We start from the raw sequence: 27,499 nt of genomic DNA on the forward strand, positions 1-27,499 counted from the left end.
TGTTCTTTGCTGTTACTGTGGAGGCCACTTCAAAGCTGCGGTGATGTGTGTCAGGTTTAAAGGTTACACACACAGTCCTGGAAATGTCACATCAACATCACACATCCCTCACTGATGATAAAAGAGACTGGAGGGAGCAGGGAGGACAGGAAATGTGCGTGCGTGTGTGTGTGTGATATTAATGTTGACCCACATAATGATAAGCATAGGAAGGATGCGTACAGAACACAATCTTTCACCAGAATGCGTTGCTACGTTTGAACCTTTGCGTTTTCCGTAGTTGTTTCGTTTACTGCATGGGGAGTGTCAGAGCGCTAGACCTGTGCTGTGTTGCTATTGTTTTGGCTGTCTTTATACAGTGATACCTTTTTAGTTTCAGCATTCTCTAATTCAAAAAACTTTGTTGCTTCTTTTGTCAGTGTGTGTAATTGTTTTTAAGCCAATAGAGAATGGATAGCTAGCTGCTAGCTAGTTGCAAGCCAGGCAGCCAGCAGGCGATGGAGTGTTAGTTGCTAATTAACGTCTGCTATACTTGTTATACTTTGATCTCGGTGTCATGAAATGTGCTGAATGATGACGTTAGAATGCTGTCTCTATAAGTTGCTACTAAGCACAATACAAGGCATGATCCTAATATTGTTGCTTGCCACCAGCTATACAGTAGAATCAGAATGATTCAAGGAGTTCACAGTTGATTTAGCTAGCTACTGTAGGGAGTTGACAGTTGATTTAGCTAGCTACTGTAGGGAGTTGACAGTTGATTTAGCTAGCTACTGTAGGGAGTTGACAGTTGATTTAGCTAGCTACTGTAGGGAGTTCACAGTTGATTTAGCTAGCTACTGAAGGGATTTGACAGTTGATTTAAGGAGTTGATAATGGTGCTGACACTGCAAACCTTTTCAACATGAACTACAGGATTCCAGCTGTCAGATAATTTTGCTTGTAGCTATTCTAGGTTGAAAGCCACTAAAACTATCTTTGCAGACACTTAGGTAAAATGAATGTTCAACACTCTTTATGCAACCGTTGCGTAACTTTTTGATTTGCTTCCTTGTTTTTGACAGACGGCATGGCGGAACAACACGCCCCCTTCGTGGCCATGGATGCGGTGCTGATGCCCAGCATGGCCCTCCCAGATGACATGCCCCGTATCAAGGGCTATGACTTCAACCAGGGAGTGGACCACCATGCCCTGCTCCAGTCCTTCCACACCACAGGCTTCCAGGCTAGCAGCGTGGCCCATGCCATACAGGAGATCAACAAGATGATGACTCACTGGAGGCCATCTAGCCTGGAATCCTAACTGATATGCTCAGTAAAACTATGGTGAAACGGAGCATAAAAGGTTATATTCCAGGCTAGATGACGACATCCATCTAAAGAGATTTAGGGAGTTGAGATGCCTTCTCAGAGCCTGGTCCCAGATCTGTTTGTGTTGATGACCATAGGAGTTGACAACACAGCACAAACAGATCTGGGAGCAGGCTAGTGTTGTCATTGGGTTAGAGGATGTCCTGCTCTGTGTAGGACTCAATCTACTCGGTACAGATCTAGAATCACCTGACCGAAGATCTGTGTACAGGGGGGAACTAGGGATCCTACTCCAAACATCCCAGGACGTATAAGGGGATAAGATGCCTAGTAGTTGGGGATGTGGAGAGTTATGTTAGCATCCAAGTTGTTGCCATTTATGTAGACATATGACATTCCTTGTCTGATTCTAGGCCTTGCTTTTTGGGGGATTGGGAGAGGAAGAGGGAGAGGAATAAGAAGAGGGAGAAATGTTTAAACCCCTTTATTAGAGAGAGCTTTTATCATACTGTATGTGGTCTATATTTCTCTCCTTCTGTCATCTATTTATAACCACAGATTGAGAAGCGTCTGGAGGAAGAGGAAGGATGCGGCTCCTCCCCTTCCCACTCGGGCTGTACCATCTTCCTGGGGTATACCTCCAACCTCATCAGCTCTGGAGTGAGGGAGTCCATCCGCTACCTGGCACAGCACAAAATGGTACAGTCCTATACAACATCCCACCCTCTTGTGTCAAATTCCAGCGCTCAGTGTCTGCTAGCTGTCATTCCTCACTTGTACTTGATCAATTAAGGTGTTTGATTAGTAGGAGCTGCCCCCACCTGGTTATCTAGGTCTTAATTGGACACCTATTGAAAATAAAAACCAGCAGATGCTGCAGCCCACCAGGAATGAAGTTTGACACCCCTACAACATAAACACTCACTTCAAGATGCCAGTGCATATAGGTGATCGTATACACTAGTAAAATGCTACATGTGTTTGTGGACCTTCCTAACAGGTGGATGTGATAGTGACTACAGCGGGGGGAGTCGAGGAGGATTTCATCAAGTGTCTGGCCCCCACCTACCTGGGGGAGTTCAGCCTGTCTGGCAAAGAGCTGAGACAGAGAGGCATCAACAGGTAGAGCACTATCACCTCGACTATGGATCACAGATCATAATACAATTACGCAATAAGGCCCGAGGGGGTGTGGTATATGGCCAATATACCATGGCTAAGGGCTGTTCTTATGCATGATGCAACGCGGAGTGCCTGGATACAGCCCTTAGCCGTGGTATATTGGCCATATTTTTTATTTTTATATTTTTATAATAATAATTAATAATAATAATAATAATAATAATTTCACCTTTAGTTAACCAAGTAGGCCAGTTGAGAACAAGTTCTCATTTACAACTACGACCTGGCCAAGATAAAGCAAAGCAGTGCGACAAAAACAACAACACAGAGTTAAATCAAATCAAATCAAATTTATTTATATAGCCCTTCGTACATCAGCTGAAATCTCAAAGTGCTGTACAGAAACCCAGCCTAAAACCCCAAACAGCAAGCAATGCATGTGAAAGAAGCACGGTGGCTGGGAAAAACTCCCTAGGAAAAACTCCTGAGAAAGGCCAAAAACCTAGGAAGAAACCTAGAGAGGAACCAGGCTATGAGGGGTGGCCAGTCCTCTTCTGGCTGTGCCGGGTGGATATTATAACAGAACATGGTCAAGATGTTAAAATGTTCGTAAATGACCAGCATGGTCAAATAATAATAATCATAGTAGTTGTCGAGGGTGCAACAAGCACGTCCGGTGAACAGGTCAGGGTTCCGTAGCCGCAGGCAGAACAGTTGAAACTGGAGCAGCAGCATGGCCAGGTGGACTGGGGACAGCAAGGAGTCATCATGCCAGGTAGTCCTGAGGCATGGTCCTAGGGCTCAGGTCCTCCGAGAGAAAGAAATAAAGAGAGAATTAGAGAGAGCATATTTACATTCACACAGGACACCGGATAAGATGAGAGAATACTCCAGATGTAACAGACTGACCCTAGCCCCCCGACACATAAACTACTGCAGCATAAATACTGGAGGCTGAGACAGGAGGGATCAGAAGACACTGTGGCCCCATCCGATGATACCCCCGGACAGGGCCAAACAGGCAGGATATAACCCCACCCACTATGCCAAAGCACAGCCCCCACACCACTAGAGGGATATCTACAACCACCAACTTACCGTCCGAAGACAAGGCCGTGTATAGCCCACAAAGAACTCCGCCACGGCACAACCCAAGGGGGGGGCGCCAACCCAGACAGGAAGACCACGTCAGTGGCTCAACCTACTCAAGTGACGCACCCCTCCCATGGACGGCATGGAAGAACACCAGTAAGTCAGTGACTCAGCCCCTGTAAAAGGGTTAGAGGCAGAGAATCCCAGTGGGAAGAGGGGAACCGACAAGGCAGAGACAGCAAGGGTGGTTCGTTGCTCCAGCCTTTCCGTTCACCTTCACACTCCTGGGCCAGACTATACTTAATCATAGGACCTACTGAAGAGATAAGTCTTCAGTAAAGACTTAAAGGTTGAGACTGAGTCTGCGTCTCTCACATGGGTAGGCAGACCATTCCATAAAAATGGAGCTCTATAGGAGAAAGCCCTACCTCCAGCCGTTTGCTTAGAAATTCTAGGGACAATTAGGAGGCCTGCGTCTTGTGACCGTAGCGTACGTGTAGGTATGTACGGCAGGACCAAATCGGAAAGATAGGTAGGAGCAAGCCCATGTAATGCTTTGTAGGTTAGCAGTAAAACCTTGAAATCAGCCCTTGCCTTAACAGGAAGCCAGTGTAGGGAGGCTAGCTCTGGAGTAATATGATCAAACTTTTTGGTTCTAGTCAGGATTCTAGCAGCCGTATTTAGCACTAACTGAAGTTTGTTTAGTGCTTTATCCGGGTAGCCGGAAAGTAGAGCATTGCAGTAGTCGAGCCTAGAAGTAACAAAAGCATGGATTAATTTTTCTGCGTCATTTTTGGACAGAAAGTTTCTGATTTTTGCAATGTTACATAGGTGGAAAAAAGCTGTCCTTGAAGCAGTCTTGATATGTTCTTCAAAAGAGAGATCAGGGTCCAGAGTCACACATGGAATAAACAAACGTACAGTCAATAACACAATAGAAAAATCTATGTACAGTGTGTGCAAATGTAGTAAATAGGCCACAGAGACGAAATAATTACAATTTAGCATTAGCACTGGAGTGATAGATGTGCAGATGATGATGTGCAAGTAGAAATACTGGGGTGCAAAAGAGCAAAAAAATAAATCAATTACAGTATGGGGATGTGCTATTTACAGATGGGCTGTGTACAGTGATCGGTAAGCTGCTCTGACAGCTGAATCCCTAAGTTAGAGAGGGAGATATAAGTCCAGCTTCAGTGATTTTTGCAATTTGTTCCAGTCATTGGCAGCAGAGAACTGGATGGAAAGGCGGCCAAAGCGGGTGTTGGCTTTGAGGATGACCAGTGAAATATAGCTGCTGGACCGCGTGCTACGGGTGGGTGTTGCTATGGTGACCAGTGAGCTGAGATAAGGCGGGGCTTTACCTAGCAAAGACTTATAGGTGTCCTGGAGCCAGTGGGTTTGGCGACGAATATGTAGTGAGGGCCAGCCAACGAGAGCATACATGTCGCAGTGGTGGATAGTATATGGGGCTTTAGTGACAAAACGGATGGCACTGTGATAGACTACATCCAATTTGCTGAGTAGAGTGTTGGAGGCTATTTTGTAAATGACATCGCAGAAGTCAAGGATCGGTAGGATAGTGATGCTAGTCGGGCGGGCGGGTGCGGGCAGCAATCGGTTGAAGAGCATGCATTTAGTTTTACTAGCATTTAAAAGCAGTTGGAGGCCACGGAAGGAGAGTTGTATGGCATTGAAGCACGTTTGGAGGTTTGTTAACACAGTGTCCAAAGAAGGGCCAGAAGTATACAGAATGGTGTTGTCTGCGTAGAGGTGGATCAGAGAATCACCAGCAGTGAGAGCGACATCATTGATATAAAGAGAAAAGAGTTGGCCCGAGAGTTGAACCCTGTGGCACCCCCATAGAGAATGCCAGAGGTCCGGACAACAGGCCCTCCGATTTGACACACTGAAGTCTATCTGAGAAGTAGTTGGTGAAGCAGGCGAGGCAGTCATTTGAGAAGCCAAGGCTATTGAGTCTGACGATAATAATGCGGTGATTGACAGAGTTGAAAGCCTTGGCCAGGTCGATGAAGACGGCTGCACAGTACTGTCTTTTATCGATGGCGGTTATGATATCGTTTAGGACCTTGAGCGTGGCTAAGGTGCACCCATGACCAGCTCGGAAACCAGATTGCGTAGTGGAGAAGGTATGGTGGGATTCGAATGGTCGGTAATCTGTTTGTTAACTTGGCTTTCGAAGATTTTAGAAAGGCAGGGCAGGATGGATATAGGCCTATAACAGTTTGGGTCTAGAGTGTCTCCCCCTTTGAAGAGGGGGATGACCGCGGCAGTTTTCCAATCTTTGGGGATCGCAGACTATACGAAAGAGAGGTTGAACAGGCTAGTAATAGGGGTTGCAACAATTTCGGCGGATAATTTTAGAAAGAGAGGGTCCAGATTGTCTAGCCCAGCTGATTTGTAGGGATCCAGATTTTTCAGCTCCTTCAGAACATCAGCTGTCTGGATTTGGGTGAAGGAGAAGCGGGGGGGGGGGCTTGGGCAAGTTGCTGCGGGGGATACCGAGCTGTTGGCCGGGGTAGGGGTAGCAAGGTGGAAAGCATGGCCTGCTGTAGAAAAATCCTTATTGAAATTATCGATTATTGTAGATTTATCGGCGGTGACAGTGTTTCCTAGCCTCAGTGCAGTGGGCAGCTGAGAGGAGTTCTCTTTTTCCATGGACTTTACAGTGTCCCAAAACCTTTTGGAATTAGTGCTGCAGGATGCAAATTTCTGTTTGAAAAAGCTTGCCTTAGCTTTCCTAACTGAATGTGTATATTGGTTCGTGACTTCCCTGAAAAGTTGGGTATCGCCGGGGCTATTCGATGCTAATGCAGTACGCCACAGGATGTTTTTGTGCTGGTCAAGCGCAGTCAAGTCTGGGGTGAACCAAGGGCTATATTTGTTTTTCGTTCTACATTTTTTGAGTGGGGCATTCTTATTTAAGATGGTGAGAAAAGCACTTTTAAATAGCAACCAGGCATCCTCTACTGACCGGATGAGGTCAATATCCTTCCAGGATACCCGGGCCAGGTCGATTAGAAAGGCCTGCTCGCTGAAGGGTTTCAGGGAGCGTTTGACAGTGATGAGCGGTGGTCGTTTGACCACGGACCCATTACGGACGCAGGCAATGAGGCAGTGATTGCTGAGATCCTGGTTGAAGACAGCAGAGGTGTGTTTGAGGGCAAGTTGGTCAGGATGATATCTATGAGGGTGCCCATGGTTACAGATTTAGGGTTGTACCTGGTAGGTTCCTTGATAATTTGTGTGAGATTGAGGGCATTTAGCTTAGATTGTAGGACGGCCGGGGTGTTAAGCATATCCCAGTTTAGGTCACCTAACAGTATGAACTCTGAAGATAGATGGGGGGCAATCAATTCACATATGGTGTCCAGAGCACAGCTGGGGGCTGAGGGGGGTCTATAACAAGCAGCAACGGTGAGAGACTTATTTCTGGAAAGGTGGATTTTTAAAAGTAGAAGCTCGAGTTGTTTGGGCACAGACCTGGATAGTATGACAGAACTCTGCAGGCTATCTCTGCAGTAGATTGCAACGCCGCCCCCTTTGGCAGTTCTATCTTGTCGGAAAATGTTGTAGTTGGGGATGGAAATTTCAGAGATTTGTGGCCTTCCTAAGCCAGGATTCAGACACGGCTAGGACATCAGGGTTGGCGGAGTGTGCTAAAGCAGTGAATAAAACAAACTTAGGGAGGAGGCTTCTGATGTTAACATGCATGAAACCAAGGGTTTTACAGTTACAGAAGTCAACAAATGAGAGCGCCTGGGGAGCAGGTGTGGTGCTGGGGGCTACAGGGCCTGAGTTAACCTCTACATCACCAGAGGAACAGAGGAGGAGTAGGATAAGGGAACAGCCAAAGGCTATAAGAACTGGTCGTCTAGTGGGTTGGGAACAGAATAAAAGGAGCAGATTTCTGGGCGAGGTAGAATAGATTCAGGGCATAATGTACAGACAAGGGTATGGTAGGATGTGAGTACAGTGGAGGTAAACCTAGGCATTGAGTGATGATGAGAGAGCTTGTGTCTCTGGTGGCAACAGTTAAGCCAGGTGAGGTCTCCGCATGTGTGGGGGGGTGGGACAAAAGAGCTATCTAAGGCATGTTGGGCGGGGCTGGGGCCTCTACTGTGAAATAAGACAATCATAACTAACCGAAACAGCAGTAGACAAGGCATATTGACATTAGGGAGAGGCATGTGTAGGGTCCAATGAGCAGCAATAGGTGAGTCAGGGAGCCGTTCGGTAGTCGCTATTACGCTAGGTGATCTGGAGACATGGCGATTCAGAAAGCTAGCAGGCCGGGGCTAGCAGATGGGTCTTCGGCGGCATCGCAACGGAAAAGCCTGTTGAAACCACCTCGGACGATTACGGACCAGTCGTGATGGATCGGCGGGGCTCCGTGTCGGCAATAAAGGGGCCAGGCCAATTGGCAAAATAAGTATTGTAGCCCAATAATTAGCTGGTAGACCTCTTCGGCTAGCCGGGAGATGGGCCTAGCTCGAGGCTATCTGGTGCTTGCTTCGGGACAGAGGCGTTAGCCAGTAGTAGCCACTTGGTTGCAGCTAGCTAGCTCCGATGATCCGGTGTAATGGTCCAGAGCTTGCGGCAGGAATCTGGTGATGTGGTAGAGAAAAAGCAGTCCGATATGTTCTGGGTTGATATCGCGCTGTGCAGACTGGCAGGTATTGATCGAGCTGAAGCTGGCTGGTGTCTGAGTTAACGGTGAAGAGGGCTCGAACCACCCAGTTGTTATTATTGTAGGTGCTGTCTAATACACTAAATTGTCATTAATCTTTTCTCTCTTTTCTCCTCTCTCCACTCTCGCTCTCTTTCTAGGATAGGTAACCTCCTGGTACCTAATGATAACTACTGTAAGTTTGAGGACTGGCTGATGCCCATTCTGGACCAGATGGTGCAGGAGCAGAAAGATGAGGTGAGCTAATTTAACTCTTCGTGCAGGAAATGTCATCTTTAGTATCTGTGTCTGGGTTGTATTAATTGGGGTAAAAAGTATCAAAAAAGTTTATCATCCTGGTGTTGCTGGTATTGTGACATTCATTTGACCTCTTAACCCTTTAGGGCACCCACTGGACCCCGTCCAAGATGATCCACCGTCTGGGCAAAGAGATCAACAACCCAGAGTCTGTCTACTACTGGGCCTGTAAGGTGAGGACTGGAGGGGCTCACTGGTCTCATCAGCCTGTCCTTGATATAAAACAGGAGATATCAGTGGAATGAATTGAAACCAGTGCTCTTTGCCCTCTCTCTCCATTTGTGAAGTATCCTTATCATTCCCCTCTCTAAACTCACCAGTATAATGACAGTAGGGGGCTCATGCCCCTCTTTGGCCTCACCTTATAATATTATTGTTCATATTTGTTGCTGTATCAGTTGTTTGTGGGTGCTTTCTAATACACAAAATTGTCATTCACATTTTCTCTCTCTGCCTCCCTCCCTCCCTGTAGCCCTCATTGAGTTACAATAGGCTGTGTTCATATAATCAATAAATTTTCAACCTCTGTTGCAGAATGACATCCCAGTGTTCAGCCCTGCTCTGACAGATGGATCCATTGGGGACATGATCTTTTTCCACTCATATAAAAACCCTGGGCTGGTGCTGGATATAGTAGATGGTAAGAGAGAGAGGAGACATGAGGACTGGGGTTCTGTCTGTGTATATTTCAGTTTTTGTCATCCATGGCAACTTACCGACGCAATTAGGAATAAATGCCTTGCTCAAGGGCACATCGACCGATTTCTCACCTTGTCGTGTCAGGGATTCAAACCTTTCGGTTACTGGCCCAAAGCTCTAACCGCTAGGCTAGCTGCTGCTAGTTCTTTCCTTTGGTGATGTGAGACCACACACTTGCCTTGCTTTACATTGTAACTACAGTTGAAGTCGGAAGTTTACATACACTTAGGTTGGAGTCATTAAAACTAATTTTTCAACCACTCCACAAATTTCTTGTTAACAAACTATATTTTTGGCAAGTCGGTTAGGACATCTACTTTGTGCATGACACAAGTAATTTTTCCAACAATCATTTACAGACAGATTATTTCACTTATAATTCACTGTATCACAATTCCTGTGGGTCAGAAGTTTACATACACTAAGTTGACTTTGCCTTTAAACAGCTTGGAAAATTCCAGAAAATTATGTAATGGCTTTAGAAGCTTCTGATAGGCTAATTGAGATCATTTGAGTCAATTGGAGGCGTACCTGTGGATGTATTTCAAGGCCTACCTTCAAACTCAGTGCCTCTTTGCTTGACATGGGAAAATCAAAAGAAATCAGCAAAGACCTCAGAAAAAACATGGTAGACCTCCACAAGTCTGGTTCATCCTTGGGAGCAATTTCCAAACGCCTGAAGGTACCACGTTCATCTGTACAAACAATAGTACGCAAGTATAAACACCATGGGACCATGCAGCCGTCATACCGCTCAGGAAGGAGACGCGTTCTGTCTCCTAGAGATGAACGTACTTTGGTGTGAAAAGTGCAAATCAATCCCAGAACAACAGCAAAGGACCTTGTGAAGATGCTGGAGGAAACACGTACAACGTATCTATATCCACAGTAAAACGAGTCCTATATTGACATAACCTGAAAGGCCACTCAGCAAGGAAGAAGCCACTGCTCCAAAACCACCATTAAAAAAAGCCAGACAACGGTTTGCAACTGCACAAAGGGACAAAGATCGTATTTTTGGAGAAATGTCCTCTGGTCTGATGAAACAAAAATAGAACTGTTTGGCCATAATGACCATTGTAATGTTTGGAGGAAAAAGGGGAGGATTGCAAGCCGAAGAACACCATCCCAACCGTGAAGCACGGGGGTGGCAGCATCATGTGGTGGGATTGCTTTGCTGCAGGAGGGACTGGTGCACTTCACAAACTAGATGGCATCATGAGGTAGGAAAAGTATGTGGATATATTGAAGCAACATCTCAAGACACCAGTCAGGAAGTTAAAGCTTGGTCGCAAATGTGTCTTCCAAATGGACAATGACCCCAAGCATACTTCCAAAGTTGTGGAAAAATGGCTTAAGTACAACAAAGTCAAGGTATTGGAGTGGCCATCACAAAGCCCTGACCTCAATCCTATAGAAAATTTGTGGGCAGACCTGAAAAAGCGTGTGCGAGCAAGGAGGCCTACAAACCTGACTCAGTTACACCAGCTCTGTCAGGAGGAATGGGCCAAAATTCACCCAACTTATTGTGGGAAGCTTGTGGAATGCTACCCTAAACGTTTGACCCAAGTTAAACAATTTAAAGGTAATGCTACCAAATACTAATTGAGTGTATGTAAACTTCTGACCTACTGGGAATGTGATGAAAGAAATAAAAGCTGAAATAAATCACTCTCTCTACTATTATTCTGACATTTCACATTCTTAAAATAAAGTGGTGATCCTAACTGAACTAAGACAGGGAATTTTTACTAGGATTAAATGTCAGGAATTGTGAAAAACTGAGTTTAAATGTATTTGGCTAAGGTGACTGTAAACTTCTGACTTCTACTGTACATATCTCATCCACCACAAACTTGCCACTTGGTGACATTCATTCCAGATATCTATGCACTCAATAGTATATGTCACTGTTTTGGTGCTTGGTTTTGTAGTTGAAGGGTGGTGTGTAATGTATTGTGCTGATAACACGGTCTGTATTGTAGAAATCCACAGGTTGAACAGCAAGGCAGTGTTTGCCAAACGGACAGGGATGATTATTCTGGGTGGGGGCCTGGTCAAACACCATATAGCCAATGCCAATCTGATGGTAAGTAACTACTATTACTACTACTATAAAATGTTCTCTATGATCATATTCCTTAATTATAATGTTGGTGTAAATTATGAACTGTTCAATTCACCTATTATCCTATAATTTTGTGCTGTCGCAATTCACCAGTTAGAAAGTTGAGTGCTTAGCAGTGTTGGGGAGTAGTAAATTACATGTAGTTCAACTAGTAATGTAATTACATAATGCAGTAGCTTGGTGGTAGTTGAACTACATTCAAACCTTGGTAGTGTTTCCAGTAGTTAATGACTTATCTGCCAGGTAGCGGTGTAGCTAACTACTGGAACTACTGCTCTTGCCGTTTGAAAGTCAAGGACATTTCAGATTGAGATAATATAGTTTATCATGTAGTAGTTTGGATGTAGTGAACTACTTTTTCAAAGTAGTTGGTAGCTTGGTAAACTATTTTCAGAGTAGCTTCCCCAACACAGGTGCTTAGCAACCGTAACTAACCAACCAGGTCAAACCATTTTATTATAATGTAACCCCCCCTCCCTCCCTCAGAGGAATGGAGCGGACTATGCAGTGTTTGTGAACACTGGGCAGGAGTTTGATGGTTCAGACTCGGGGGCCAGGCCTGATGAGGCAGTGTCTTGGGGGAAGATCCGCATGGATGCCAAGCCAGTCAAGGTAACTCACTCACCAGCTATCTTATTCCCAGTCTGAAGGTTAATGGATGGAATAGAATAGAAAATAATCTAACTTTATTGGCCACCTGAAGATGGAAATGTGCTTTTGGCCTCACCTTACGCTAATATAGATGACATGAAAGTGTAACTCGGGGTCAAGCAGGAGAGCAGTGCCCCCAGAACTCTTGATAGATGCATTAGATCGACCAAAGATAAAACACAAACTCATGTTGAACCTTTTCCAATGGCTCTTTCCGTTCCCATCTCCAGACATTTCTCTTAGAGATCTGTATGTTTAGGCTTCTGTTTCCTTTCTGTGTTGTTTTGTTTCTCTCTCCAGGTGTACGCTGATGCTTCCATAGTCTTCCCACTGCTGGTAGCTGAGACGTTTGCCCACCATGCTGACAAGCTGATTCCTGACAAGAAATAATAACCAAACTATCCAAGGTGTTCCCACTCCACACTTAAAAGAATAATCCACAAAAAAAAAACGTTTTTTGTTTCATTAGTCAACTGTTGATACAGTCCCAAAATGTTTTACATGTCAGCAATCAAGTTTTCAAGATATAGAACTTTCAAAAGGTTAATTGTCACTTGCCACATCATCATGATAATGCATCATATGACAGTGATCTCTCTCTGTGTCTATTTTTAGCTGTGATGTTCTGTTTACGGACTTCTCTCTCCATTATTTCAGAAATAAGTATTTGCTACGGGATACATTTAGCGCAGCGAAAGTGTTTTTGTTGTTGAATGACGTGAATTGCCATGTAGCAATGAGTTGTGTGTGTACAGGCGTGTGTATGCGTGCATACTGGCACGTATGAGAATGCCATTGCTGAGTGAGACATTACTATATGGTAAACTTATGAGATGTTATTGATTTAAGTTAGTGAGAGCAGGGTCGGAAATCCCGGGGGGGACGGGGGGGACACGACCCCCCCCCATCCTGGGAAAAATATTATTTGTCCCCCCCAATATATCACTGAAACATAACTATGTAATTTAAATAATATTAATAATACGCAATGAAAGCAATTGTGCTGATTATAGACACTTAATAGCGCGTTTTTAAGTTTCAAAAGATTGCGACCCCCCCACCCTTTGCCTCACAATGGTTTGATCCACTGCCAGTTCCTTAGTTGGCAAGGTAACAGAGGGGTCGTATCCACTGTCTGAAAGGCACTCAATGAACGTAACTGACGTGAGGTTAATCCAGTCAATCGCGCACACACACTAGCTGAATATGCAGAGCTAGCGCGCAAATATTAACTATTAAATGGAATAGGTACTAGCTAGTTTATGTGGCCTCTTCAAAGATGGAATCTTTGCTATCGTCAATTTATTCCAAGATCAGCATGCAGATGATGTAAGTTAGTGCTTCAAAGTCCCTGTGATAAGGTTAGCGATAAACTGGAGTCCAAACTGAACAGAACTACACTCTTCTACCATTGTCTTAAATATATTTAATGGTCTCGTTGCAAAAGCTAAATTGTCGCAAGGGAACTTTTATTTATTTATTTTATTTCATCTTTATTTAACCCGGGTAGCAAAGATTATAGCAAACACCACTGAAACGGAATTGGTGCTAGCTAGCTTTGCAAATTCAGCTATTGTTGGAAGCCAGCCAATATGAAACAAACTATTAAAATTACAAAAGGTTGCAGCATATGTTGTGTAAATGGGGAACTCATACAGCTGTCAACTCTTGTCATTTTAATCCGTTTCACATTTGCTAGCTACCTTTTAGATCGAAGCCCAAATAGAATGATAAAAGATAAGATGATAGAAGCCCATCTCCTACTGTAAATAACCTACACACTGTGTGTGAGTGTAGCCAGCCAGCCAGGTAGAAAAATGGCAGAAAAATAAGACGGACATCAGAGTATTTTTCAGTACACCAAAACGCAAAGTAAGAACCCTAGTAGCCTAATATCTCAAAGACTAGTTGATAAAATGTTAATAAGAAATAAATTAAATTCTAATGGAAATGTTTCACAATGATGTCATTAGGCAGAGCAGGCAACAGATGGCACACAGACAGCAGAGTTGGGGACAGATATGCAGGGACAGACTGGCAGAGACAGGGAGTCTCAGGTAAGTTTGAGTCTTTGTTTGGCAACATTATGAAAGGTTCCCAATTGTTTTTACTTGTAAAATAGGAACATAATTGGAAAATGCCATGGATACCCCCACTCTCAACTTAAACTGGTGACTGAACTAAGATTTGTTAAAGGCAATGGTATTGCTGTTGTGATTAGTTGTGTAGTTTTGGGTACCGGTAGTTAGGAGTACGGCAAACACCTTATTTCTTTGGTTTCTCAATATACATTTACCATATTACAATGTAGGCTATGTGTTACAGCACTACTTTTGGTGTCCCCCTCAGGAATTGCTCTTGAGAAAATGTAATGTAATTGTCCCCTCCAAAGTTGATATCAGATTTTCGCCCCTGAGTGAGAGGGTCTCTTTAGGGGAGCATGCACTGTTATTCAAAGAAACGCTTACCTGATGTGAAATGTATTTATTTATTACCTAGTACCTACTCATGTATATCTGAAAATGTAAATGAATAAAAACAACCTCAGAATGTTTCCATTATTACAGAATAAAACATCTGATGTCTTACTACCTCTTGTTTTCTTCTCCCAAAAACGATGTTCAGCAGTGCTGTAGTACTTGAAATGACCATAAGGGGTCTCCCCTGCCTCATTTACATTTACATTTAACACTTACAAATTGGTACATTCACCTTATGATATCCAGTGGAACAACCACTTTACAATAGTGCATCTAAATCCTTTAAGGGGGGGGGGGGGGGTGCCAGAGCAGCGAACAGTTTTGACTGGGCTGAGCGGGAACTGTGCTTCCTCAGAGGTAGGGAGGCGAGCAGGCCAGAGGTGGATGAACGCAGTGCCCTTGTTTGGGTGTAGGGCCTGATCAGAGCCTGAAGGTACGGAGGTGCCGTTCCCCTCACAGCTCCGTAGGCAAGCACCATGGTCTTGTAGCGGATGCGAGCTTCAACCGGAAGCCAGTGGAGAGAGCGGAGGAGCGGGGTGACGCCTCAAACACTTTGCACGCACATATACAATATTCCTTGACCGCAACTCTTCTAGCTACAGTGCATATCATCTCTGACAGTGATCTGGAGGCATTAGCTACCATTGTGTACATGTATGTACTTGCCAACCAGTCAGAATGTTTATACTTTACATGAATCAGCATCATGTGAGCAAATCTACAACTGAGTACAGGCAGCTCAATTCTGATATTTTGCCCAAATATTGTAAAAAGAGCTGATCTGATTGGTCAAAAAACCAACAAGTGTAGAAAAGAAATCTGAATTGGGCAGCTCACTTTTGTTGTGCAGCGTTATACATTTATTTAATTTAACCTTTATTTAACTAGGCAAGTCACTTAAGAATAAATTCTTATTTACAATGATGGCCTACCAAAAGGCAAAAAGCCGACGGGCTGGGATTAAAAATAACAAATAAAAATATATGACAGAACACATCATGACGAGAGAGACAACTCAACACTACAAAGAAAAACCTAAGACAACATAACATGGCAGCAACACATGACAACACAGCGTGGTTGCAGCACAACATAACAACATGGTAGCAACATGACAGCAGCACAACAGTTACGTCACATGTCTGCGGGGTTTTCGCTCCTCTCTTGTACTCAATTGATGAAATAAGGTCAATAATTAGTAAGGAACTGCACTCCCCTGGTTGTCTAGTACTTAACTGAAAGGAAAAAACAGAAACCAGCAGACACTACATTTTAGTAATTTAGCACGTTTCCCAAGTCATGTCCTCAAGTCCCCCCAACAGAACACATTTTTATTGTAACCCTGGACAATCACACCTGATTTAACTAATCATCAAGCCCTCTGAGTTGAATGTGTGCTGAAGATACCGACCCTACCATTATGCTTGTTTACACTGAGCAGCACTGGGGTCGGAACACAATCATGATTATATGAAGACGCCATGGAGCCGGCAAGAGATATGGGTTGGAAAACGTACCTCAATGCAGGGATGGTATATGCCACAATACTCCTAATTGTACCTTTATCCAAATTGCCGTTTTTGTCCTAATGCTAGCTATCAGTAGCCACAGCAGCCATTATGGAAAGGCACGTCATGTTGAACAACAAAGGAACTGATTGGCTGACACAGCCATTCCAAAATAGCTGCGGTGGCTACTGCTAGCTAGCATGGGGATGAAAAGGGCAGTATTTCAATCTTCTCGATGTATCAGTGTGGATAAAGGCAAAATGTTTAGTACATTGGCATATTGATGCACGTTTTCAAACCCACATCTGGCACCAGCTCCTAAGTGTCTTAAAGTAACCACGATTGTGTTCTGACCCCAGTGCAGCTCAGTGTAAACAAGTGTAACGGTAGGGTCAGTGTCTTCTGGCAACCGGAGCTACTTCCATTAGTGCATTCATCTTAAGATAGCCAGGTGAGACAGAAACCTATCGCAGTCGTAGTAAGTAAATGAAGTTATAAAGCTCAAAACAAGTCAAGGGTGTAGTTATTGACAGTGAGAGGATATTGGCATTAACACTGCCATTACATGCTACTGTGGGGTGAGATGTGTGTTTGTTCATTGGTGTGTGTTTTCAGTTGGTGGGTGTTATTGAATGGGTTTCCAGATCCAAGAGGCCATGTCAGGTAACCATTCCATCAATCACGGCTGTTGTCTATGTTGTTCCGCCCCTCCCAGTTCCCCTGAAGAGTTAATGAACGAATCATGCATCGCGTGTGGGCTGTTCTGTGAAATGTCTGTTGGCACCGTTACCGGTTGTACACGCACGCACACACACACGCACACACACACACAAATGCGTTTGCTTTACTATCCTTGTAGGGACCAAACAATTGATTCCCATTCAAAATCCTATTTTCTCTTAACCTAACCTGACCTGATCGTGGACTTCAGGAAACAGCAGAGGGAGCACCCCCCAATCCACATCGATGGGACAGCAGGGGAGAAGGTGGAAAGTTTTAAGTTCCTGGGCGTAAACATCACTGACAAACTGAAATGGTCCACCCACACAGACAGCGTGGTGAAGAAGGCGCAACAGTGCCTCTTCAACCTCAGGAGGCTGAAGAAATTTGGCTTGTCAGCTAAAACCCTCACAAACTTTTACAGATGCACAATTGAGAGCATCCTGTCGGGCTGTATCACCGCCTGGTACGGCAACTGCACCCCCACAACCGCAGGGCTCTCCAGAGGGTGGTGCACAACATATCACCGGGGGCAAACTACCTGCCCTCAAGGACACCTACAGTACAGCACCTGAAGTCACAGGAAATCCAAAAAGATAATCAAGGACGGCAACCACCTGAGCCACTGCTTGTTCACCCCGCTATCATCCAGTAGGCGAGGACAGTACAGGTGCATCAAAGCGGGGACCAAGAGACTGAAAAACAGCTTCTATCTCAAGGCCATCCTGCTGTTAAATAGCCATCACTAGCACAGAGAGGCTGCTGCCTATATACACAGACTTGAAATCATTGGCCACTTTAATAAATGGAACACTAGTCACTTTAATAATGTTTACATATCTTGCATTACTCATCTCATATTTATATACTGCGTTCTATACTTTCTACGGTATCTTAGTCTATGCCGCTCTGACATTGCTTGTCCAAATATGTATATATTCTTAACTCCGTTCCTTTACTTAGATTTGTGTGTATTGAGTATGTGTTGTGAAATTAGATTTGTGTGTATTGGGTATATGTTGTGAAATTGTTAGATATCACTTGTTAGATATTGCTGCACTGTCAGAACTAGAAGCCAGGCATTTCGCTACACGCACAATAACATCTGCTAACCACATGTATGTGACCAATATAATTTGATTTGACTTGATTAGAACCCTAACTCCTAACCCTAAAACGAACCACTACTCTACAACACTGGTCCATCAAGAAGATTGAAATACTGCTGTTTTCCCAGAAAACTGCCCTTTTTGTCCTCATGCTAGCTAGCAGTAGCCACAACAGCCATTATGGAATGGCACTTCATATTGAACAACAAAGGAACTGATTGGCTACTGCTAGCTAGCATGAGGACGAAAAAGGCAGTTTTCCGGGAAAACTAGCAGTATTTCAATCTCTATGTATCAGTGTGGGTAAAGGTCAAATTTGGAGTACATTGGCATATCCCATCCCTGCATTGAGGTACGTTTTCGAACCCATATCTCGCGCCAGCTCCTGGGTGTCTTAATGTAACCATGAGCAGTGGAGGCTCCTCAGAGGACGAAGGAGAGGAACATCCTCAATGAATTTCATAAAAATAAAAATGGTGAAACAAAGTTATCCTTTTTAGATAAAACTATACTAAATATATTCACGTCACCAAATAATTGATAAAAACACACTGTTTTGCAATGAAGGTCTACAGTAGCCTCAACAGCACTCTGTAGAGTAGCACCATGGTGTAGCCGGAGGACAGCTAATTTTCCATCTGGTCCCCACAAGGATAGTAAAAACCAAAAACCTGCATTACATAACGATGAAATAATTGTCAACACATTCTCAGCTTTTATGAGTCTGGCATCAGTCACTTCACACTATAAACTTAACCTCAATAGTAGAGAGAGTATGCACTCTTCTCTCATTGAAATAGTACCATCAGTGTTTCCCTAAGGGGAGTTGAGCCTTCCAATGTCTAATCATAGTTCCCATATACCCAAACTTCCACCCTACACGTCACCATGCAGACCCATTATATTACAACCTTTTAAATGGAACTTTTCCAAACAACCACAAATGTGTTTATTCATGTAAAGCCACAGTGACGTCAGGAATGTTTTATTTATTTTTTCCAAGATGGGAATAAAACAAAACAGAATAGAATGTTTGGACAAGGTCCATTTTCCCAAACCTCAGCCTCAATGTGTCCTCCCCCCACACACTCTCTGCAGTTCCTCTTTTTGCCCAAACTGCTTTTCCATCCATTTAATCTACCTTTCATTTTCTATTGGCTTTGTGTGCTGTATGGTGTGTGTGTGTGTGTGTGGCACGGTGTGCTGTAGGGTGTGTTTACCAAGGGCTAGACATTAGATTGACAGCACAAAGGCCACACTGTATGGATTTTCCATCACCTATAGACGCTTATGTTTGTTTAGCGCTTTATTGGATGATGAGGAGACAGAAAGTCTGAGAGAGAGAAGATATTGCGTGGATAGTTGTCTCGTGTGTGTGTGTGTGGGCATGTGTGCTCACGGCAGTGTGTGTGTGTGAATGCGCGTGCGTGCTCAGGGCTGTGTGTGTGTGTGTGCATTATCTAGTCACGCTATGATAATGTTGTGTGACGTCTCCACAGAGCGGACAGTGTTAGGACCTTCTCTCGCTGAACAATCACTACTCTGTGTGATGTGGGGGCCACAACAGTCATAATGGCAATTATGTCTGTACAGCAGCCAGATTGGCAGATATCTGCTGAGAAGGAGGGAAGGAGGGAAAGAGAAAGAGGGAGAGAGAGACAGAGAGAGTGCAGAAGGGGGAGAGAAAGAGGGGGAGAGACAGAGAAGAGAGCGAAAGAGAGAAAGAAAGGGAGTGGGAGGAGGAAAAAAGAAAGAGGGAAAGTGAAAGATGACAGGCTGCACAGCTGCAGGGTGGGTTGAGCCTGTCGAGAGTCTAGTGCAGCGTGTGTGTGTTGTTGTGCGTATTTTTCTATGTATGTAGTGTGTGTATGTCCTGTCTGTACACTCTTTAGCAGCGGCGTCCTCATGCTCTTATCTGCTTCACTGTTTATCTGTTATGTTGCCATGGGGACTCCCGCCCTGGATCCATGCCAAGCTAACCTGCAGACAGGGACGTCATTCATCCCCAAAATCTGAGGGGGCACAAAGTTTGTGAAGATGGCTGGGGGGTGGTTCGGACGGGGGCCAGGCCTCTTGCTGGAAGTTGAGAATTGAACTTTTTTTTTCTGCATATCTAAGCATATCTCTTGAGCTGTCTGTGTCCTCCAGACTGGTGGTTATATCTTTTTTGGTATTGAAAGGAATGTGAGTTTTATTCAGTACATGTAGTAATTGCTTGCTTTTCTAAAGTCTACCAACCTTGCTAGCAGGCATCCCATCGTAGATAGTTTGACAAGCTAGCTACTCTAACTTGATTGATAGCCTGAAATGGCTTCTTGGTAGCTAGTTATGATGTTTGGAGATTGGAAACCTATCTGGGCTAGTTATAGAGAAATTCATAAAATTGCTAGGTGGCTAGCAGTATTACAAAGAAACAACAACCAAAAATGTAACTTTTTTCCCCCTCCATTTTCTATTTGTAATACAAACCCTTTTATTCATTATACATTTATTTTTACAGGACAAATCTGAGGGGGCATGTACCCCTGTGCCCCCTATGGGCATGACGCCTCTACGTGCAGAGGTGGCAGCAGGTGAGGGAGTGCGGGGCACTTGACCCCTCCGATTTGTCCTGTACATTTTTTAAATAAAAATAAATAACAGAGAGCGAAAGTGAGTGAGAGAGAGGGAGTCAACCTAGAGAGTGAAAAGAGAGAGAGAAAAAGAGAGAGAGCTTTAGCCTCACCTACAAACTGCTTTCTTAGAAACAGGAAGTTGATTGATGTGGTGTAACCTCTGACGCAGCCAGTTGCCGCTGCTGACGGAGACTTTCTCCGTTGGCCCGGCAACGACCCAGAGAATACAAACATCCGGACCGACGCTAAACTCTTTACCTCCATCATCAGCATTATCGTCATTGCCTCTATAATCGGTGTCGTTATCATCTTTGCCGTTATGATCATTAGCTTCGACAGCTGGCGCAGGCTGGGTCGGGTTGGTTGGTGGTTGTAGAAGTCAGTGATATTATGACCCCATTGATATAGATCGTTTGGTTGACCCTGTCTCACCTGCTGTGGATAACCTCCCACAGTTAGTTAGTCACTACAGATACCCTGGTTCAAATCCACAACCGGCCTTGATTGGGAGTCCCATGAGGCGGCACACAATTGGCCCAGTGTCGTCCGGGTTTGGCTGGTGTAGGCCGTCATTGTAAATTAGAATTTGTTCGTAACTGATTTGCCTAGTTAAAAGGTTAAATAAATAAAAATAAAAACATAGATAGGGATCAATTTCACTCTATATATCTCCCTTTAAGAAGACATGAACTCTGTCAGCCCTCTCATCTGTCTTTTGTTACCCCATATGGTGGTGCCAGATTGGGCAGTTTTCCTCACCTGCAACTGGGCTACTTTTAATGGACTTGGTGGGATTTTGGCTCAGATTCATCTGTAAAGTGTCATGAAATCTGGCAACACTACCTCCATATATGTAAAAGAGACAGCGTTTTACAAACCTTAGCCTCAAGCCAGAAACAGAGGATTGTGATGTAATATTGTGGTGTGATATTCAGTCGAGACAGGTTGCCTTTTAGTTCACAACACGGTTCACCATGTTCTAGTACACCACAAGTGTTATATGATGTGTTCAGATAGCTAAGCTTCAGTCGTTTCATCGTTGCAAATGATTTGCGCTAGAAGGGTGTGGCATGCAGGCATTGTCTTTAGTGTTTTGTTTAATATTTGTGAGTTACTTTGTTCTAGCAACCTTTATTCATCATAACAATATTGATTAATATCACAAATACATTGAGATATTTACAGATTAAGTCCCAAAGGAGAAACCTAGCTCAGGAATGTAGTTAGTAGTACATTATGACATGTACTAGTCTATTGGTAGCCTAGTGGTTAGAGCATTGGGCCAGTAACCGAAAGTTCGCTGGTTCGTTTACAGAAATCGACAAGGGGAAAAATCTGTCAATGTGCACTTAAACCTAAATTGCTCCAGAGGTGCCATACTACTATGGCCGACCCTGTAAAACAACATATTTCACTGCACCTAGCTGGTATATGTGACAATAAAAAACAGATTTTTTTCCTAAGTTATGAAGTTTCACAACTTGCACATGTAACTGAAAGCACATTATGTGAAGTTTTCCATTTTGCTGTTGTTACTCAATCCACATCACATCTGCTGTGAGGGCTGAGAGAGTTCACAGCACAAGTCAAGGACAATAAGATCATAAAACAGGAGGAGGACATAGGGGAAGATAAAGAGGAGGGACACAGAGATAAAGAAAGACAGGAAGAGGAACATAGAGATTGAGAGAGATAAATAGAGATAGTACATCTTGTTATAAACCTGTAGAATAGGTTTTGTTACCGTGGTATTAATTGGAAATAACAAACTTGAGAAATAACACAAAGAAAAACATAATGCATTTTAGAGTATTCTTTTATTTGCATACTTTCATATCAAACACACACATTTATGCATTTTTTATAATATAACATTAAAACATATGCAACAATTCAATCTGTTTTCTGTTCACCTGTCCTGTACTTCAATTTAAGAAGCATGGCTACATTTTTGTTGATGGAGAGATGGATATGATGGAGGAAGACGGGGGTGTATTCACTTGGAACCAAACAAGTACACTGGACAAATTGGGAGGGACTAACCTTGAATTTGTCCTATAAGAAATTGTCATTTTTGTTGCAAAACGTTTTGCAGTAATGAATACACCTCTTGCTGATGGTTTAGTGGAGTGAAACACTGGTCTCAGGTGGGGATGGTTCTCCTGTTCTAGTATGTCTCTCTCTGGCCTCCAGCCACTGTGGATGGGCCAGGCCCCTGTTCCTGCTGAACTGAGCCAGCTAACCTCACACACTGATTATCAGCACAGCAGGCACGGGAGACAGGCCCAGTGAGGGGGCAGAGAGAGACCACACACACACACACACACACACATAATACACATTCATGCAGGCACGGATGTACACACACACACACACACAGAGTAGTTAATATGCTAACACATACAGTAGCTACCCCAGCAGGAAGAGACAGCAGTGAGATAGCTGACCTACTACTCTTAATGAGGAGAGAGAGACCTTCACAGTTCTTTGAATACACTACATGTCCTATACTGTACTAATTGACACTAGTAACCAAACACTGACATTTGGAAAGTTTTAGTTACACACAGAGAGATCAAAGCATTCAATTTGTATTGTTCGGATGACAGGAAATAGTGGGTACACAAACACTCCCTGCTAAAACCACAAGTAAGACCAACACTTCAATTACAAGCACTGGGGTCGCACACACGCACACACACACACACACACACACACACACACACACACACACACACACACACACACACACACACACACACACACACACACACACACACACACACACACACACACACACACACACACACACACAGGAAACTGAGAATAGAAACTGTGATGGATGACTATGAATTCTGTCTTATTTTATTCATGCATGAACACAGTCCGAGAAGCATTAATGCACCTGGAGAGGATGAAAGACTTCCCACCTGGTCACACAGCCAGTTGATAGAGAGATAGGAGCGACCAACAGATCCATCAGAATCACAGACAGACATATAAACAGCCCTGATAATGTCAGGCCACACTTTATTTAGAGAGTCCCAAACAGATGATCTGCAGATGGTTACGGGTAATGGATAGTTAGCTGAAATGTTGCTGACAGTTATTGAACATCTACAAACTATCTACTTGGGACTATCCAAATGAAGTGTTACCTAATGTCATGCTTCAAATAACACCAATGCGTTGTATTACAATGGCGTAAACACTAACTGGTTGAACTTTGGCAATACTAAGGTCCATTCTTAGAGATCCAGGCTGGGGTAAGGGTCCCAGTGATCCTCCCCAGTGCCCCCTCTCCTCTCCTGGGTTCAGACATACAGGCTGTGGCTCCAGGGCGGCAGAACTTAACCACTGTGAACATGGAGGTAAACTTACAGTGTTCACATGTGTGCTAAGTCCTGCCGCCGCGCAACCAGGTGTGTGTGTGTGTGTGTGTGTGTGTGTGTGTGTGTGTGTGTGTGTGTGTGTGTGTGTGTGTGTGTGTGTGTGTGTGTGTGTGTGTGTGTGTGTGTGTGTGTGTGTGTGTGTGTGTATATATATATATATATATATAAATGTTTGTTCACACACCTTTATTCCCATTAGATCCAGGTTGCATACTTCATGCCGGCCATTGGAAATCCCTGGCAATGTGATTCAGTCTTTAGTCTTAAAAATCACTCTACCAGGAATTCCCCTGGCCGGCAGCATGGTTGACTAGACTTGAGGCGTTTGTGGTGGAGGTGTGTGTCTGTGTCCATGGTAACTTATGGTACAAGTGTAGGTCCATGGATGTGCTATCCTAAAAGACACCCGATGAAAACCCACAGATAGTTTCTGTATAAGTCCATGAGGGTGTTGTTCTGGATCTTCCCCTGGTCCCTCCTTTCACACGGTCTACAACTCCAGCCAGCTCAGTGTGTGTGTGTGTGTCTGTGTCTGTGTGTGTGTTTGTGCGTGTGTGTGCCTGGGTGTGTGTGTTTCTTCAGCACTGTCATATCTTCGTCATTCACAGGTCATTGTTGATACCCTTTTTCAGCAGTGTGTTGTAGCTTCTTGAAGACCCAGCTTCCTGAGGCCTCTTAAAAATAGCTTTTCAATGATAGTGTAGAGAATTAGGTCAGAAGGAAGTATAGCCAAGTGGCACTCCCATTAAGATGTTATACAGTACCCTCTGGGCCCCTCTCTCTGTCACTCCCATTAAGATGTTATACAGTACCCTCTGTGCCCCTCTCTCTGTCACTCCCATTAAGATGTTATACAGTACCCTCTGGGCCCCTCTCTCTGTCACTCCCATTAAGATGTTAAACAGGACCCTCTGGGCCCCTCTGTCACTCCCATTAAGATGTTATACAGTACCCTCTGTGCCCCTCTCTCTGTCACTCCCATTAAGATGTTATACAGTACCCTCTGTGCCCCTCTCTCTGTCACTCCCATTAAGATGTTATACAGGACCCTCTGGGCCCCTCTCTCTGTCACTCCCATTAAGATGTTATACAGTACCCTCTGTGCCCCTCTCTCTGTCACTCCCATTAAGATGTTATACAGGACCCTCTGGGCCCCTCTCTCTGTCACTCCCATTAAGATGTTATACAGTACCCTCTGTGCCCCTCTCTCTGTCACTCCCATTAAGATGTTATACAGGACCCTCTGGGCCCCTCTCTCTGTCACTCCCATTAAGATGTTATACAGTACCCTCTGTGCCCCTCTCTCTGTCACTCCCATTAAGATGTTATACAGTACCCTCTGGGCCCCTCTCTCTGTCACTCCCATTAAGATGTTATACAGGACCCTCTGGGCCCCTCTGTCACTCCCATTAAGATGTTACACAGTACCCTCTGGGCCCCTCTCTCTGTCACTCCCATTAAGATGTTATACAGGACCCTCTGGGCCCCTCTCTCTGTCACTCCCATTAAGATGTTATACAGGACCCTCTGGGCCCCTCTCTCTGTCACTCCCATTAAGATGTTATACAGTACCCTCTGTGCCCCTCTCTCTGTCACTCCCATTAAGATGTTATACAGTACCCTCTGGGCCCCTCTCTCTGTCACTCCCATTAAGATGTTATACAGGACCCTCTGGGCCCCTCTGTCACTGCCATTAAGATGTTATACAGTACCCTCTGGGCCCCTCTCTCTGTCACTCCCATTAAGATGTTATACAGTACGCTCTGTGCCCCTCTGCTGTGCCCCTGACTGGGGAAACTGACTCAGTGTACAGTGGCGCTGCTCTTAACTCCTAACTCGGCCCCAACCAAACCTCATAGTGGATCTGCACCTAACTCTGCCCTAACCATAACTCACCATGGACAGGACCACTCCTAACTCTGCCCCAACCAAACCTCCCAGGAGCTGGGGCTTTGTTCTTAACTCTGCCTCAACCAAACCTCACAGGAGCTGGGGTTTTGTTCTTAACTCTGCCTCAACCAAACCTCACAGGAGCTGGGGTTTTGTTCTTAACTCTGCCTCAACCAAACCTCCCAGGAGCTGGGGTTTTGTTCTTAACTCTGCCCCAACTAAACCTCACAGGAGCTGGGGTTTTGTCCTTAACTCTGCCCCAACTAAACCTCACAGGAGCTGGGGTTTTGTCCTAACTCTGCCCCAACTAAACCTCACAGGAGCTGGGGTTTTGTCCTAACTCTGCCCCAGCAAAACCTCACAGGAGCTGGGGTTTTGTCCTAACTCTGCCCCAACTAAACCTCACAGGAGCTGGGGTTTTGTCCTAACTCTGCCTCAACCAAACCTCACAGGAGCTGGGGTTTTGTCCTTAACTCTGCCCCAACCAAACCTCACAGGAGCTGGGGTTTTGTCCTTAACTCTGCCCCAACCAAACCTCACAGGAGCTGGGGTTTTGTCCTAACTCTGCCCCAACCAAACCTCACAGGAACTGGGTTCTTCCTCTGCCACAGTGAATGACACGTCAAGACAGAGTTTGGTACATCCAGTACTACCAAAGTGCTATATTTAACCATTACCTAATGGACGGATATCAATTTTAGAGAGCTGTTTTATTCTAGTCTAGTGACTCTAGATCACACCATATGAGTCAGTATTAGAGCACCTTTTGGGGGGAATTCCAGGCCCTAAATAAGTTAGTCTGGTGTCTGTCGTGTGTCTGTACACAAGGCCTGCCGTGCCGTGCCAGCCAAGGTACACCCGTGTTAGCATCGCTAATGCTAACTTGCTATATAACTGTCGTCTGTATAGGCAGATGCTAATGGTAGCTGTAGCACTGAAAGCTGTAAAGTTTCTAATATACTTTACCAAGCTGGATCTGTGAATGAAGAGTAGTGTCAGACTATAATTAGCTAATGTAGTGTGTCATTGATGTCTAACAGACTGGCGGTTTTAACACAAACCAAAGACAATAAACAGTGAAATAAACACTCATTACAAAATGTGTACACAGCTCACTTGATTGTGTCCAAAATGTTGATATACAGTTACTATTTATGTCTAAATGTAACTTGTATGTATTTGGACTACCTGAAGTAAATGGTCCCTCGGAGATAAGATTCCACAGAGATAAAGGTTCTATATTCCATACCGGGTCACGCTATGAACTGTGTATAAAGCAGCCCTATGAGTGCTCACTGTTAGCTAATGCTGACAGACATCTCTGTGTAGCCTGCAGGCTGGCATGCTAATGCTAACTTTAACGAACATCTCTCTCTTATCTCTGGGTCAGCCTACAGACAGACCAGCCCAGCACATGCTAATAATATCTCTTGATGGAACAGACTAGCCCTATGACCGCTTCTAATGCTAACAAACATCTCTCGCTCTCTCTGTACTGGTGCATAACAGCCCTATGAGTACATGCTAATGCTAACAAGCTTCTCTCTTTCTGACCAAAACCTGGGTTGCTCTGCCAAACCAATGTTCTGTCCCACCACTGCTTCTCTCTGTGGGTCAATTCATCAATCAAAGCTTGATTAACAGCTCAGGACTAGACGTGATAGGGTGGCTGCTGGGAAGAAACCGAGCAAATAGAAGTTTCTGTATGTCATTCTTCTCTCTCTAGCTCTGGCTCTCCCTGCTTACAGTATGGAGTGTGACTGACTTCAATTTG

The 27,499-nt window shown here is 44.4% G+C and overlaps 1 protein-coding gene and 1 pseudogene across 1 annotated transcript; both read left to right on the forward strand.

The window, feature by feature from the left end:
- The first annotated feature begins 1,035 nt into the window (after positions 1-1,035).
- Positions 1,036-1,751, forward strand: LOC115206162 (deoxyhypusine synthase pseudogene; annotated as a pseudogene).
- LOC115206152 (deoxyhypusine synthase-like) lies at positions 1,069-12,843 on the forward strand. Its single transcript, XM_029772806.1, has 9 exons — positions 1,069-1,345; positions 1,870-2,010; positions 2,312-2,433; positions 8,377-8,473; positions 8,620-8,706; positions 9,068-9,173; positions 11,218-11,321; positions 11,847-11,972; positions 12,312-12,843. Exons 2-9 carry the CDS (start codon positions 2,008-2,010, stop codon positions 12,399-12,401), a joined length of 735 nt encoding a protein of 244 aa, XP_029628666.1. The 5' UTR covers positions 1,069-1,345; positions 1,870-2,007; the 3' UTR covers positions 12,402-12,843.
- Positions 12,844-27,499: the final 14,656 nt, after the last annotated feature.

This window comes from Salmo trutta, chromosome 1 (assembly GCF_901001165.1).
Source record: "Salmo trutta chromosome 1, fSalTru1.1, whole genome shotgun sequence".
NCBI classification, from domain to species: domain Eukaryota; kingdom Metazoa; phylum Chordata; class Actinopteri; order Salmoniformes; family Salmonidae; genus Salmo; species Salmo trutta.

What these genes read in the sequence shown, in the direction of transcription:
- LOC115206152 (XM_029772806.1), top strand. An exon ending in AGACAGAGAGGCATCAACAG is followed by an intron (nt 2,434 to 8,376) that starts GTAGAGCACTAT and finishes CTCTCTTTCTAG; the next exon opens with GATAGGTAACCTCCTGGTAC. An exon ending in TAGCCAATGCCAATCTGATG is followed by an intron (nt 11,322 to 11,846) that starts GTAAGTAACTAC and finishes TCCCTCCCTCAG; the next exon opens with AGGAATGGAGCGGACTATGC.